Source organism: Thermobia domestica, chromosome 9 (genome assembly GCF_964235325.1).
Source record: "Thermobia domestica chromosome 9, izTheDome1.hap1.1, whole genome shotgun sequence".
Classification (NCBI taxonomy): domain Eukaryota; kingdom Metazoa; phylum Arthropoda; class Insecta; order Zygentoma; family Lepismatidae; genus Thermobia; species Thermobia domestica.
Genome location: NC_137462.1, coordinates 5,712,915 through 5,730,290, shown reverse-complemented (window position 1 = coordinate 5,730,290; position 17,376 = coordinate 5,712,915). Strand labels below are relative to the sequence as shown.

At 37.5% G+C, this 17,376-nt stretch overlaps 1 protein-coding gene across 3 annotated transcripts in view; it reads right to left on the bottom strand.

The window, feature by feature from the left end:
* Window positions 1-17,376, bottom strand: part of Sarm (sterile alpha and armadillo motif) — a 428,773-nt gene that overhangs the window by 353,379 nt on the left and 58,018 nt on the right. Inside the window, exon 1 of one of the 3 annotated variants that reach the window (XM_081770508.1) lies at window positions 8,575-8,698. The exons of the other annotated variants lie outside the window; for them this stretch is intronic. Within the exon in view, the coding sequence (XP_081626634.1) occupies window positions 8,575-8,592 (18 nt within the window). The 5' untranslated portion in view covers window positions 8,593-8,698. Of the gene's footprint in view, window positions 1-8,574; window positions 8,699-17,376 lie in introns of those variants that run through there. 3 annotated transcript variants of the gene reach the window in all.

The following is a 17,376-nucleotide window of genomic DNA, read 5'->3' as shown; positions in this document are numbered from 1 at the left end:
AAAAGTTTATGGATGATGTTGCTAAGAAAGATGGCGGATGATCCTCCAGTTCTAGTAACATTTTGTAAATTCAGGGTGGGATGCCTTCTTCTCTAGATTTGCGATGTCCTCCATTGCCTTTGCCTTAAAATCACGACAATCACAAACTATAATGAGAAATGTTCTGAAGTCAATTAACTTTATGTGCAAAAGCTAAAATGCAGTGCTGCTTCTTGTAGTTTCAAAAGGATAATCATAAAAGCTGATTTCGTAAAGAAATGAAAATATTGTTTGAGAAAATGTTTATAAATTAAGAATCACGAATTGAAAATCGTTTTCTAGTGCAGCCTGCACGAAATCCCTTTTCTTTATACATAGATGACTTATGGAAAAAAGAGATGAAAGTAAATCCAATAAAAGACGAGAGAAACAAGAAATATTTTTACAACTCATTGTCCATCTGACGAAGTACATGATCAAGGTCATTGCTAGAAGACGGCAAACAACTCCCAACGACAACGAAACCAAAGATGATTAAAGTTAAAATATTTCATGATAGAATATGCAGTTATACCGAGTAACAGCTAAAACGGATTTTTTAAAGAAAGGATACTTTTCTTCTCAAGGATTAGGATGCTTCAAAGCAAGGAAACACATTGAATCACAAATAAAGCATCTCACATCATCCTTGTCACACAAAATATTTCGGATTAATGCTCCACGATTATGTCCATTAGGTTAAGGGAGACAATGATTAAAGCAAGTGAATGATTATGGTAGAATTAGTAGAATGAGAAAGTGGGAGGAAACAGGAGTACTCCCGAGAAAACCCATGAGCACGATGTTGAGTTGAGTTGAGTTGATTTTGAGTTTTAACGTCCCTTTCAGCAGCCAGGCTATATGAGACGGGATTAACGAGGAATCCGAACCACATTAGCTCCTGCCGGGAATCGAACCCGAGTCTCCCACGCTAAAGGAGTGTAGAGTAATTGCTAAGCCACGAAGGAGCTCGTACGAGCACGATGTTGTCCATAGCAATTTTACTAGGCCGGGGATCGAACTAGAGACCCCATGCACCTCTGGACTCTACCACTGAGCCAAGGCATGAATAAAATGATGGAAGCTTCTTTGTCAGTTTCTGTAACTGTAACTATATAGTTTCTTTTACAAAACTAAATGTTAGTGATTCTATTCTATTTCTTTAATCTGAAATAATGCTTCTGGAAGTTATATCAAGTCGCCATTTTCCCTCGAAATTGTTCTCTCATTTTTAATGTTCACTTTTCTGGGTTTAATTTGGAATAAGAGGAACAACATTAAATGCTAACCTCTTCTCTACATGGAGCGTTCAGTGTATAAGCGAATCAAGTCCACTTTGGTCATTTTGGACATATTTAATCTTTAAGATCTCTATCGGAAGCTCCCTTCAGAGCATAAAAGATTCATCTCCAGATATTGTAAATAACTCTTATAGGGTAAAATGTAGTGTTAAGTTTTTCATGCAGTTAAGCGTATCGTACAAACTTTATGCCTATTTCTCTCACAATTTGGTAATTGGGCTTGATCCCATTATGCTCTGAATGACCCACATGTGATATGATTGCTAAAAAGAAAAAAAATCGCTGCGTGGAATGTTAAGAATATGGAAGCTGAAACAGCTTGTAATGATCTCTATCTTGTCTCTCACAGCTACAGCTTCAGTCTTCTTCATATGAAATACGTGTATTTTAAGCGTCTGTTCTCAGTCTATAAATCATCATTAATATTATTTTATTCACGGAGTCTGCGGTTCAAATTTGCGGTTAAATGGATATGCTACGAGCCATTTGCGCACGACACCCGGGTTCAATTACATCTGGGAGCATGTATTGTGTTTCGAATCTCACTTTAGGCTGCAGGTTCACGTCTTTTAATTTCGGTGCTGAAAACGGGCGTTAATTTTTAAAGAATATACCTTGACTAAGATATTTTTGCGAGTTCACCATAGTCTTACTAAACGAATGCGGGGACGGTACATTTAGAAGCAGAACTCCGGGTCTACTTCCTCTCATAATTTTTCCCATGCTTTATTGTTATTTCTAACAATGTAAAATGGCTTCTCTGTTGATTTGAAGTGTTATTAAATAACAAGTACTAGTGCACACCACGTGAAGATGTTTGGTTTCTAGGGCGTGTTTTTTTTCCCTCAATGAACACTTAATCGATTGCAGAAAACGCTTATCACTACCTAACATCATGTTTAGTCTATACCAATCGGAAGTGGTTGATTTCTACCATTTCCGATGGATGGATTGGATAATCTCCATGAAGTCTATTTCTATCTTTTGACCCCTCTACATCTTGCCTATCAAGTAATTCTTGAGAATTTTTATCTTTCGGACAGACAGACGGACACAGGGACATGCATGGTTTTGTCTTCCGGATGGACAGACAAGGTAAATAGATTAATCTAGAAAGGTAATTTTGTATCAATATGTTTCTGCAGGATGAAACTTGCCACCAATAAGCATTTTAGGAGGTACCACGTCGGAGAGGGGAGGGTAAAGTTCGTGGTTTTTTTTTCGTTTTTATCATCAGGGTTTTTTTTTGTGTGTGTGTGGGGGGGTCATTTTCCCCCTTGGGAGTACAGTCGTAAAAATTGGTATGTGAAGCAATGAAGCAGTCAATTACACGCTAATATTCTGCAAAAGTACTTGTTGCTTATATTTATCTTCTGTACAGTTCCATAGAAGACATCTTTTCACTGAATTGGTCTAGAAGCATAACTCTTGTTTCTGTATTTTGTATGGACAATAGTGAAAAAAAATGGTATGCATCTAACGTGGGACTATGGGAGGGAGGGGGAGGGCGAATGTCAAATTCAGCCCTTCGAAAATGATATACAGGGCGTTTTTATAGGAATTTTGTTCTAAATTTTTATCTCGCTTTGTACTGCAGCAATGGCTACCATTTTTTAATATCATTGTCACAAGTGTATTTCCTGATATTAGCTTCATTTTGTCAGCGTAGATTTACTGTAAGAGTTGCCAGGGCATCCAAATTCTATTTTTTTCATATTTTTTACGATTTTGTTTCTTCTTTTTCTTCTTCTACGAATAGGGCGGAAAATGCACAAGTATTCCATAATCTTTCCAACGAGGTATCAATCATTACCTGTGATAATTAGAGGGATCACAAGGGCCTCCAACATGAAGGTCTACGATTTCGATTAAATCCCTGCCCGCTGTATAAAGGTTAACGATCCGGCCTATCCTTCCGACACATTAAGACGGATAGTCGGGAGTCTACTGTAAGTGCATTTAGGGGACGAGGCCAGACGACAAAAAGCTTTGCCGAGAAACGGGAAGAGAAGGGAAAGAACTTTAAGAAAATCGAGACGAGAATTCTACAAGAAAAAAATCATGAGACGAGACAAGAAAACCTTATTTTTCGTTTGGTCTCATTTTATGAGAAACACTAGCCATTCCCGATTCCCATCCCTCTTGGATCCGAATATTCGTCTCAGGATTTTATTCTCAATTATTTTTGGTCTGCCTTCTTCCTTCAAAATAAGCGACCATGTTTCGTAACCAGACAGTACAACAGACACAGTTATTGTTTTATACATTTTAAGCTTCAAAGTCTTCAGCAGCATTCGCAAAGACAGAGAGTTTGGAGTGGATAATAAGAATTCCTTGCTTTTAGTAGTTATTTAAATCCTTTGTGGCTATAATTTTCGCCTATTAATGTTAATATTAGATATTTGAAACTATTCAATTTGTTAAAGAGCCAAGTTAAGCTTCCTACAATATTATCTCGCCTCCCTAGCTCTATCGCAGTGTTCTGGTAGGAGCCTCACTCGATCCCAGCCTATTTGAATTCGTGGTTGGTTGAGTGTTTAGCATCTCTTTGAGCACCGAGGCTATATGAGACGTGAATCCACAGTTTAACACGGGATCTGAACCACATAAGCTCCCACCGGAATTGAACCTGATCTTCCCGTGCCGAAGACGCGTACGCTAACCATACATATATCCACGAGTAGTGATGGACAACATTTGTCGGGATTACTCTCTTTCCTTCCACATTCTCATTCCACCTATTCTTCCATAATAATAATAATAATAATAATAATAATAATAATAATAATAATAATAATAATAATAATAATAATAATAATAATAATAATAATAATAATAATAATTGACTTTCATTAATCATCCATTGTGTTTAGCCTGATTGGCTAAACACTAGATTTCAATTAAAGCCTCCATTTCTCTTTTAAGTCTCTGTTGAGATGTCGTGGGTCAATAAAAACTTGACCCATTGACCCACCAGCCACCGTGACCCACTCATGAGATAGTCAATTTCTCGCAAAAATTCGAACCACCACTCCTCCGTAAGGATATTTATTATAATGAAAGCAATATGCTAACATCCGTTGGAATTGGGGTCTAACTATATTCCAAAGGTCGTTTCATTTGGCTTTGATATTTGGTCGTGATGATCACGCACACACAGCTACATTCATTTTTTTTTATACCTAAGTATACTAATTCATATATTAGAAGTGAACAAAAATATTTCTTTTCAGTAGTCAGCTCCTCAAAACACACACAGGCTGTCTCGAAAGACAAGTATTAAGTTCTATTGTTATTATTAGAATTACAATATCAATATGCAAAAGTGCATGAAGTTCTTTTCTCACTTAGATATACTCATCTCAGGTAAGTAAATAGAAACAAATGAAAAAGCAAGAAAAATGGAGCCCTTGAAGGCAAAATATAGACAAATTCACCAGTGTTCAGAGGATGCTGTCTACAATGCACTGAGCAGAGTGGGTCGGTTGTCAGAGGAGATCATGTTGGGCCGGTGAGTGTGAGTCGGTCACGGTGGGTGATGAGTCGCAGTGGGTCACATCCTGGCCCACCCACTCACAAATCTTGACCCACTGACCCACTCCATCTCTGGCTGAGTGTTTCAGTTAATACTGCATTCGCTAAATTTATTGGCCGTAATGTTCAGAAATTTGAATACCGGTGATAACAATGCAATTGCATTATTTATGTTTGCAATATAGATTTTTGATTGTGTAATAAATTAGAAACCTTTTTAACATGATTCAATAACGGAATCTGTATTATTCGTGTCACCAACATTGAGATGAGTAGTTACCGTAATCGCAAAGTACAAACTTTAAGTAAATGTAGGGCAACACAGAATTCTTCAAACAACAGGAAATTATTTCACTTAAACTTGAAAATAAATATTTATTTAAATGAAATGGAAGTAGTCAGGTGTCTGAGAAGAATCACACGAAGACCTCTGTGTATATATGCAATGTAACATAGTTTCAATTCTATACTTAACCATGCTTGGAAAGGTTACGTGCAGGCATCTCACACAATCTATTTGTTAAAATGGTACGTTTATATGTTTGTGGACAATTCCTTCTAACAATGAGATTTCGGAAACAACAAGCTCTAGAAATGTGCTCTTTTTACTGATTCCAAATTTGCTGAAAATTTGCCACCTCTCATTGATTTAAAAAAAAAGAAAGAAAGAAAGAAAGATAAAGAATAGAAACGCCTAGTTATTTTTCTATTCAACGTTTTAGGGGTCATTTTGAGGCCGTAAGATTAACATTGTCACTAGGGCGTTGCCAAGGCTCATACCGTTGTGTTAGGCAACCAGCACAGGAGTTATGTATAGTGGGTTGATGGACATTGCAGGAGCTTTGCTTTAATGGCATATTGCAAGTTGAGTTGATTGCCTGTAGAGTTGCAATCAGACGTAGTCGTATAGATTTATAAGAGAAAAGATTCAATTTGACATTACATATCACTTCTCCAAGTTCGTCATAAACTCACTCCAATATCTATATTTAGGTATAGTAAAATACTACATTTATATGTTTGTCTATAGGAATTCACTCCCTTTGTGAGCCCTCCCGTCCTTCACTTGTATCTGTAAATCGGGACATCTACAGATATAATGAGAAGTGGGAAAGGAGTCTCATGCTCATATTTGAATGACGCGCTGTGTAAACAGCGCAGTTTCAACTAGTATATAATTAATTTAGTTATTACTGCAGAGTTTATTGATTTGACTTTTTTTTTTTGTTTATTACTGATTAACAGATAATTTGTGCTTGTATGTGCAGGATGTCAAAAAGATGTAATTTTCTCTTTTAAAAAATATTGGACCTATCATTCTGTTTTGCCTCATTTTATCCGCACACTGCCCGACAACCTGATTGGCACACTGCCTGGCCTGAACGTTAAGAGCTCCTTCGTGACTAAGCGGTTAGCATACGCGCCTTTGGCGTGGAAGACTCGGGTTCGATTCCTGGCGGGAGCCCATGTGGTTCGAATTCCACGTTAATACGTAGGTCCCGTCTCATATAACCTCGCTGCTGAAACGGGGGTTAAACTCAAATACAAATCAACTCCTAAACGTTAAACCTTAATCAATGCTAACTTTACAAGAAATTACAGTACAATCGATCGACAAGTTTTGAAATCTGGACTCAATATTCATGGCTTAATTTGATTTTGTAGAACTGGAAATAGTTTCTGCCTTTTAAGATTACACGTATCATATCTTATAATTTTTAACATATTATTTTTATTGAATAGTTCATGGTTTATGTGTGCCACATTCAGGACAGAAAAATCTGGCTCTGCCTCTGATAGGCAACACGATACAGCGATTCATATTTTTGTCAAATCATCATCTGACTGATCTGATCATTATAAGTGATGAGCGTGGCGTTGACTGCATCACCCTTGTAAGTGTTGAGGTTAGGAAACTCTGGGGTCATCCCTTTACACCGCCCATGTGATATAAATCCTTCAGTTTAACGCCCCACAATTATGCGCTTTAGACTAAGAGAGATGAATAATTAAGGCAAGTGACTGATGATAGAAGAAGTGGTGGAATGACAGTGTGAGAGGATACGGGAGTACCCCGCGAAACCCACGGACACGATGTTGTTCACCACAAATTTACTTTGCAGGGGATCGAACCAGAGACCTCACACACCAGAGGTAAGCGGTCTACCACTGAGCCACCGTCTCTCCTCCCATGGGATATATCGACATATCCAAATAGAGGGCGTTACCTTATTTTTGCTAACTGAACGTGTGCAGAAGTAATTGTAGTCACCACACAAAATAGTAATCCTTGTGTCAAACAAAAAACATTTTGTTATTTTGGTACTGGAATCCAGATTTGCTAATTATAAGGAGACAAGCCGGCTACAAGGTTTCACGCCACTGTGTACAGCTAAAAAATAAATAAATAAATAAAATAAAAATCATAACATTTATCAGGAAACCTTGTATAGCGAGATAAGAACTGTGACAGCTTAATTTACACGTAGGACATAAAACGATATACAAACCTGCTTATAAATGAATGAACGATATGATGGAAACACAATGCAAATATTATCATCGCTTCCCAAGCGCAAATTATCACTGAAAACAGATGAACTCACAATTATATGCATGAGGACCACTTTCAATTATCGACAAAGGAACACATTGCCAATTATAGGAGAATTAACAATTACAACCAAATATGAATAGCATATGAGCACAAAAAATATTGATGTGAAAAATCCTATTTCGCTGCATTTACAATTCAATAATGCATCTATCACCAATGCATCCGTGAGAATAGTAACACACAGGAATTGTGGGGAAGATTTAAACACGTAATATTTTAGCGTAATTATCACACTCGAACGATTTTTTGGTTTTTTAAAAAAAGTAAGTGAAAACAAAAATTCCAACTAATAATGCACTGAAACCGAGAGATCTTCCATCACCACAACGATATGAGTGTGGGCGCAAAACAGACATCACTGGGGACACATTCGTAAACAAGGCAGTGTTGCCACTAACTCCTATGTACACATTTTTCTTTTTATTTTCATTCTATGATAGCTAAGCTTCGTCATTTTTACTCTGCGGTCGAGACAAGAATAAATAGAACCCAAGGTTAAATAAAAGAAAGAAAAATTAAAATGCAACAAGACAGAGAAGAGTCTTTCTGAGTTCGCAATTTATTCGGCTTTAATATTTTCTTAAGGTTTGTTAAATCTAGCAACACTGCTGGAACCCTTTTTTTACATACTCTCCTAACAAACACGAGAAGAAGCATGCATGTTGAGATGATATTGCATAAAATGATGCACACAAAATACTCGTTTTTTCCTCTAAATTTTGGGGTCAAGCATTTTAAAAGGTATTTGCTAGTAATTACTGTCTAACAGAATCCAAGGCTGAAAAAGAAGATAGTTTAATAAACAACCGCCCCCGCTTTAGAAAAAAAAAAAAAAACGTACAACTTCATTTATGTAGGCTGATGGGTTTCAGCTGCCGATGACAAAACAACTGTTTGAAAAATCCTTCGACCTTCGTGTCTTGGAAACCGAACACGTCTTTCACTTTGTTTTAATGCTGAGTAAGGATCCATACAAAGGGAGGGAAACGAATTGGCAACGTTGCAAATTCGTGACAGTAATGCAAAAAAAAAGTACTCCCCTCCATTGTACCCCCCTGGAAATATAATGAAGTGGCTTATGGGTAAAATAAAAATTACACTCACCTCATCTTTCTTCACCATGTTTTCTGCTCGGTGTTGTCTTAACGAGGAAACAAAACACAGTCTGTATGATTATCACAAAAAAACAATAGAAATATGTTCTGTGATAGATCTACTACACTCATAACCTGTTCTATTATTATATGTTCACTCCGAGAGAGCAACAGTGACTAAACACACGGACAGAAAAGCCACTCAACGACAAGATCAGCGTTATGTTGTTGAGTAATAAAATCAGCGACTTCGAAACAGCACAGCACCAACGGAAAGAAAGAAAGAAGAAAAAAAAAGTCACCTCTACGTGGAAGAACAGCTTAACAACCCACGTCAAAACAAGTGTGAATCGGCTTTTGTGCGAGGAAAACGCATTCAGCCGCAACCTACAGATTGATTAGGGATTAGAAATGCATAGAAATGAAGTATTATGCACCGCTAAGGTCAAAGCACTGTGTTTCGATGCTTTTAATCAGTGTTTTACGTAAAATGCTAATTCAACATGTATATTATTATTATTATTATTATTATTATTATTATTATTATTATTATTATTATTATTATTATTATTATTATTATTATTATTATTATTATATCAGAAGCCTTTGACTCCATTGATATTAGATGATTTAAAAACTATTTATCAAATAGATCTTTGGCAATGTTTATCTAGTCAGTTGCACGGTGGCTCAGTGGTAAAGCATTTATTTCTAGTGCGTGGGGTTCTTGGTTCGATCCCCAGCCATATAAGTTTGTGGTGAACATCATGTCAGTGGGTTTTCTCAGGGTACTCCCGTTTCCTCCTGCTTTATCATTCTACCAATTCTTCCGTCATCATCCATTTGCTTTAATGATCGTTTCCCTTAGCCTAAAGGGTATAATCGTGGGACATTAAACTGAAAGATTTTATTTCATTTTTCGTTTATCTAGTGAAATTCAAATAGAAAAGGGAATATCTCAAGGCTCCCCTTTAGATAGAATCACTTCCTTTCTCTCTATGTATAAATGATTTACCTGATTTTTAAAAAGAGAAAATCAGAAATATTGCTGTACGCAGATTACACAAAACTCTTCAAAATAGCTAATACTGAAAATTATACTATTTGTTTCGAATATACTTTTATACAAATAATTTGTGTAATTATAAGTAATGTATTAGAAATCAACTGTAATGAAACTAAATATATGATATTTACGAAGAAAACTTAACATTTTGTCAGCACATAAATTATATAATCAGTGGAGAAAAAGATAAACAAGGTAGAATCAAACAAAGACCTAAGCATTATATATGACAGATTACTGAAATTTGGCAGCCATAAAAATTATACACTACAAGGCTCGAGAAAAATTATAGGTTTTAAATTGAATCAATTGCCTGATTTTAAAAGTGGTAGTTCATATGTTTATCTATTATAAGACACTTGTTAGGGATTGCTTCAGTCATATGGAATAGTGACTTTTATTACACTAATAAACAAAATTGGAGCGGCTCAGAAATGTTTTATTAGGTTATTTTGTTATGACATGAAAAAACTGGGAATTCATCTAAGTTTATTATTGTCTGTTGGGAACTCGAAACTCTGTTTGATAGAATAAAATACATAGATAAATAATTTATTCAAGTGGTTTTAGACCATAAATATTGTAGCAAATATTGTTTTAACAAGAATTTTAGAATTATCCAAAACTTGATCAAAAGATTGCAATCTTGCCCAACAATTTAAAGAATGATCAAAAAGATTGTAATCTTGACCAATAATTGGTTTTTGGATCAGAAGCCACACATTTTTGAACGACCCCTAAATCGAGTTTTCGTATTTTTTTACGGAATGAGCAAATCATACTGACATAAGTGATAGCTTGGGTTTGGCCACACTATAGGGTCTATGTACTTCTTTAGATATAGGCCGTACAAGAAAATTTTTGATTGAAATATATTGGGTCTTTTGATCCAAAAAATATATGGATAGATACAGAGGTTGTTCAGTCTACATTTGGCCAATTTCGACTTATCTAAAAATTTAGAAGAATCCATGGCGCCAGGTCCGTAAGTGCTCGATGTGTTTCCCTTGGTTCCTAACAATAGCCCGACAGCGTAATTTCCACTGTAATAGGCTTCTCTGAAGAACTAGGAGGTGAATCTTGTCCCATTTCCTTTGCACAGCTTTCCAGAATTCTTCCACAGTTGTCCACAGTTGCCGTTTTCCCAAAGCCCGCTTCAGCAATCCAAATCCACAATAGTCCACAGGACTTGCATCTGGAGATTTAACAGGTACCTGTATACCACTTGCCTCCTCCATCTCCCTGTAGAATGCAAGGGACGATCGTAAGGTATGTGATGAGGCCTTGTCCATGTGAATGCGCACCAGATTGGCGTCATTTCCGTACATTGTTGGAATCTCATACTCGTATATGGGCCGCAAGATCTACTCCTGAAAATACTGCGAATTTATTTTGCAGTACTTCGCCACCCTACGAATCTTCAGTTTACCTTGGCAACAGTAGCCAGTAACAACCATGAACCCTTTTGGGAAGGATTCTTTACAGACACGGACCCACCTTCTGAAGTTCTTGGCGCCTTTCTCTCGGTACATGATGACTCTCGGTTTGCTGAAGTCGGAAAGGTAAATCCATGCTTCATCGAGCGTTACGACGTACATCCGCCTTTGTTTTGCCAGATGCCGTTCGTAGATACAGAGATAACGTCCGCGGCCAGCTTCCGGACGTTACACTTTCGTTCCTTTTGGTGGGTATCCGTGAGAAGATGGCCGCGAGCTTTCATGACTTTTTCCAGCTTGAGTTGATGGTGTAATGTCCGGCTCACAGTCCCCAAAGACACGTCAAGACGATTGTGTTGGCGGATTTTCTTGCATGCCATTTTGCGAAGTTTCCTCTGCATGGTGGAGGTGGCCTTGGTGCATTCCCGCTTCCTAGGCAACTTCGTTGGTGATCCAAATGGTGGAGTTTCGTTGGCCTTGTACTTTTTAACAATTTTTTATTCCACTTAAACTGATGTTGCAACCATTCTTCTTGGACTGTTTTCTAATGACGGAAACATTAAAGTGGGCGGCATTTTGGTCACAGTGCGGAAACCCACACACTTGGAAACAAATTTAACACAACACTCACAACAATGGTCCTGTTTGGCATTTTGGTCACAGAGCGGAAACCCACACACTTGGAAACAAATTTAACACAACACTCACAACAATGGTCGTGTTTTGTGCGTTGCTGCGTCCGCGCGGAAAACAACTCCGTTCCCAGGAAGCCACTGCACAACACTGCAGGACGCCACGAGCCAGGTCGGGTAAGTCCATTCTGCCCGGGAGGGGGAAGGAACGAAATCGGCCAAACGTAGGCTGAACAACCTCTGTATAAGAGCACTAAATCATAAAACAAGGGATCAGAATTGGTTACATTAAATTTGAGACCTGAAACAATAAGAAGAGTTACAAAATGTTAATTTAAACTGAGCATAATTACGATTTAAAAAAAAAAAAAGAATCAGAGTATTTATGACGTAGATTAATAAATATATTTAATTTATGAGAAAGAAATTCTATCAATCTTTAATAAACTTAAGGTATATTTATCTGCGGTATACATAGATATTTAACAAATACCGTATGACAACAAAATGATATATTTTAGCTTGGTGGGCATGAAAATGTAGTAAGTTCGACTAACTCATTTTTAACAAAACTTTACGTTGTGTGGAAAATGGTATTTTAGAACATGGCCATTTTTATTTGATCTTAATTTTAAATCCATTTTTAATTAAATAATTTGTATATATTTACTTTCTGATAAGGGTTATTAATACAAATTATATATTAACTTGATTGCAGGGAGAGGAGGGAGTCATCTTCCTCTCACCCTTGCGGACGTCCATGTCGGCATTATATCCCTGTACGAAGACAACGAAATCGTTAGGCAACACATTTGGATACTGTCGGCCTTGGCACATCTTCCGCCAACAGACGTCGATAACGGTTGGCTGAAAATTATGGGAACTTCACCTGTCATAGAAAAAGTTACGAAATTCAAGAACTAATTTATGCAGAGTTGACTTGAAAATGGGATTGTGAAAGATGTGTAAAACTACCGTCGTGAACAGTATACGATACAAAAAGCTGGCACATTCGACTAAGTAGTAGGATTGCGAAATACCATCGGAATCGTATACACTAGGCTGTAATCCTGAAGAAAGATGCAGAGAATTACAATGCAGTATGGAGCGGGCAGAATTGCACTTAGATGCTAAAAGGAAAAATATGAATTACAGGCGAAGTAAATTAGGTGAGAGGGTTCCTGTACTAGTAAATAGTGTGAAATGTAGGTCAACAGCAAAATAATATGGACCCTGTGTGCTATAATTCCATAACTTGTGGGGGACAAACACCGTGTGCGTCAGTTTCCTCGAGGTTCTCCCTCCCACTTTCTTCATTCCACCATTTCATTCATTTCTCATCATCACCGTCTTCTTTGAGTGCAGGACATGTGATGCTTTCAAATGCCGCCTATTATGCAACCCAACACACACGAAATATTTCTCCGCAATGACAGCGTTTGGGAGCACTGGAGTAAGTCTTTATTCTGTAGAATGGATGTTGCACGAACAGCTTCTCCATCTTAAGATAAATCTTTGTTGTTTTGTGCGTGTTGTCCAATGAACACCAGATATTACTGGCATTATAACTCGCGTATAAATGTATTATTTCATTACATACTGCAAGAAGAAAGAAAAACAATGACCATGTTAGAAAATGGTTGGAATAAACTGAAAGTATCAAATTTAGAACAGTTGAAGGAAAGAAGTTTGTAAATGTTTGTCTCCATTCACTGATTTCCTCCAATTCCTCTTCATTCTCGTCACTCGAGCATGTGTTTCCTTCTCCATAGGAGATCTTGCTTATCACACTTAGCATAGATTGAACTTGAAATGGAAGGTGAACGGTAACTACGTGGACAAACTTGGACGGATGATAGTACATCTAAAAAGGAGCAAAAAAAAAAAAAAAGTCCTAGTGAACATTGGGGAAATTCCGTCCCGTTTAGAAGTGACAGAGTGTCGAAAGCGTGGGAATATGAACTTCAGAGGCCAACGGCTTAACAACAATATATCGTAGAGAGTTCGATTAAAAACGTCACTTAGAAAGTCATACCCCTACTCTATTGACAAATGTACGTTTGAAAAAGCAGCTATGCATGCGCACGGGATTCTCCAAAGGAACGGAGGAATTTCCGGACAAGCTGTAAAGGAAAGATGTGTCACCCTGTATATATATTACTTCTGAATGGAAGTTCAAACGTAGTGACCACTTACTTACTGCGACCAAGCACCTGATGGTTGTATAAAGACTGTTGTTAGCTAGTTTTAAAAAAAATCCTTTCATATAAGACTAGATGAGATACTAAGGCCCGTATACGAGACGTTCCTGTGGCATTGCTTTAAGGTTGATCCCCATCTGCCTTACACTTCTTTCTCAGTCTAGTTTCTACTTTATAAGATAACAAAAGATATGTTTCAATTGTTTGAATGGTATCAAGAAGTGCAGGAATATGCAGATCTGCTAGTTAGGTTTCGATATTTATATTTTAAGGTAAAATGTGGAATGCATACGTAATTTGTCAATTTTACGTGAAGAATTTGTGGCGAAATGATAACGCATAACATGAAATATATCCAAGTTGGCCCATTTACTTCCTTATTCAGGTTAATTTTGACACCAAGTACTTGTGTTGAGAATGATTTAGAAGTCGTAAAGAAAACTCATGTCATTTTTACAGTTATCGTGGATATACAGGGTGTTTCAAAACAACACCTACAACGTTTGGGAGGTGATTCCTGACACCAAGATAAGACAAAAGTGCAGACCAACCTGGTTGCACAAAAGCTTCCTTTCGGAGTTATGGGCTATCAAAAACATGAAAAAATGAAGTTTAAAGGTCCACAGCTCCAAAACTATGGGACCTACCGTAGTCGGGTCAAGACTTTACTTAGGAACTAATATGTGCTTTATCCAAAAATTCATGTTTCAGAATCCTAAGTTACTCACTCATCGACTTTTGTCGAGGTTGTTTGGCTACGGGCTCACCAACTACCTCTATAAAAAATATTGTGGAAGTAGCACAGGATTCTGAAACATGGATAATTGGATAGGGCACATACTAGTTCCTAAATAAAGTGTTGACCCGACTAAGGTAGGTCCCATAGTATTCGAGCTATAGACATTTAAATTTCTTTATTTCATGTTTTCGGCAGCCTACAACTCCGAAAGGAAGCATTTGCGCACCCAGGTTACTCTATACTTTTCGTCTTATCTTGGTGTCAGGAATCACCTCCCAAACGTTGTCGGTGTCGTTTAGAAACATTCTGTATAAGGTACCATCAAGTGGAAAGGTCCATTTCAAAATCTACCAACAGAATGTTACGTGAGACATTTAATTTGATGCTGTGTATACCAATAGGTGTACAGTGACATGGTAATGCATGAATATCAGCGCTGATCCCAGGTTACGAGGCGTGGTTCAGTAATTTCTTTCTCTTTCTTCCCTATTGACGGACGAGACCATGGAAGAAAAGCGAAATTATTAGGATTAGGATTTAGATTTCTGGGCTTGTGGCATCTAAAGCCATTTAGCCCATCACGTTTTGAGGGATGACGTCCCTCGGTGAATACATGCCCTGTACTAATACAATTGTTCAAGAACTTCGTTGTACAAACAGGTGATAATGTAAAGTAGCGATATACAGGGTGGTCCAAAAGTAGGTATATAGTCCTGTACTGATCAACTCATTGCTTTTTATATCATTTCTTATTGTTATCCATCAGGTATACTTACTTTATTATTATTATTTGTTCTTAATGTATTTTTACTTATATCTTAAACTCGGAACAGCCGAAACAAATAAACCTTGTGGTCACATGCACTAAGTTTTTGTCAATGTCGTGAAAATATTATTTCCAAAAAAATCCAACGGATGCTTGAGTCTTGGAGCCAAGGCCATACCCATGTATTTGGCACCTATGGTGCAGGGAATTACCGATGTTCAATACTACATTTCTCTTTAGTTTTGAAAGAACAATACTAATATGTTTTGAAATGAAATGACGTCCTACGATTATGCACCAAGGCTAAGGGAGACGATGACGATGAGAAATGACTGAATTGGTGGAATTAAGAAAGTAGGAGGAAACGTAAAAATCCTGAGAAAACCCACGCACACGGTGTTTGCTTACCTAAAAAGCTCACATGGCGCAAGGTGACACCTGTGTGGCTTGAAAACGAGCAATATCTACAGAAAACGCGAACAATCAATTCAGAAAACGACATACTGTAGCTATATGCTACGGGGGCAGATCGACTTACACGGATTCCATAAACTACTGGGAACACATTTACTTCAGCAGCATTTTTACTGAAGCCAAAAAATTCAGATAAAAAATGTAACGATTCTTCCCCTTCTTCTATAAGAAAAGATTCTTACAAATTCTATAAGAAAATTCAACTAGTACCGGTATTTGTGCAAGACTCTTGCAGGTCTTAGTCTCGCACTCCTTGGTCTTGGTCTTGGTCTTGCATCGAGATTCCTGGTCTTGGACTTGGTCTTGGTCTTGGTCTTGCATGCAAGACTCTTGCAAAAACTGCAAGACCAAGACTCTTGCGGTCATCACTACCTATAAGCTAGAATGTTATTCTTGATCAATGCAGGGTTGTGTACCTACTTTTGGACCACCCTGTATATTAATATTAGGCAGGCAAGCGACATTATTAGCACGACTTTTTATTATTAGGATTACCGTGACGCATACTTAAACGTTTACATAAATAAGAGTCAGCCTCCGAGATAGAACAGAAGATCATATTCTCGCACGTAGAAACTTCAACCCTATAAGAATTGTAGTAATGTTCGAGAGTTTTTTTTCTAATATTCTTACAAATAAAAGGGTGTCTCCAGGTTTTAGCCTCATCCTGTACCTAATAAATCCATTTGACATATTTAGAACACATATAAATCATTAACTGAACGACTTGTTGTGACAACAGTGACAGAAACTATTAAAATTTTAAGATTAAGACAAGTCCCTGAAGATAACCTACTTCAAAACGAGAGGATACAATTAATTTTATGAACTCCACCTCTGTTGTAGTTGCTTGTTGTAAAAATGTTTGTACTTCATAATTGCGAGCGGGGAATAGTTCTAAAACTCTTCTTTTGCGACTAAATATATCCTAGACAGCCTTGCTTATCTGCCCACACATCATTTATGCATTACCCTCGTCCCCCTCCCCGTGCTACGATGCCCTCCAACCAGATCCTGTCTCGAGTTGAACCTCAGGATTCCTCCGAAGCCTCCTTCCACAGAATTTGGAGTTTTCTTCACAAGTAATAATTTATCGAATTACATGCGACCAAGGTTATATACAACACCTGTGAATTTAAACGCCGGGGTGTGCCCTGTTTTTGCAATCCCAGTTTTGGAAGCTAAAACAAGCATTGTACTCTATGTTCACCACCTACGAAAGAACAAGTAGAGCTTCAGAAGAATAATAGGGGGGAAAAATTCCCCACCCATCTTGGAGGAAATGAGTTTTTGGCGACGTATTCTGAGACCAATTCGCCAAGGCCGTTGCTGGAAAAATCCTACCGGAACAAATGGTACCCATCAAGTCATGACTACCGTGTTGTTAATCCGATAAAATCTTAATTTATTTCCACGTTAACCTTTGTGGATCGAAATCTTATTATTGGTCTGATCACAGAGCGGATGGCTGTGATGAAAGTATACGAAAGACAATATG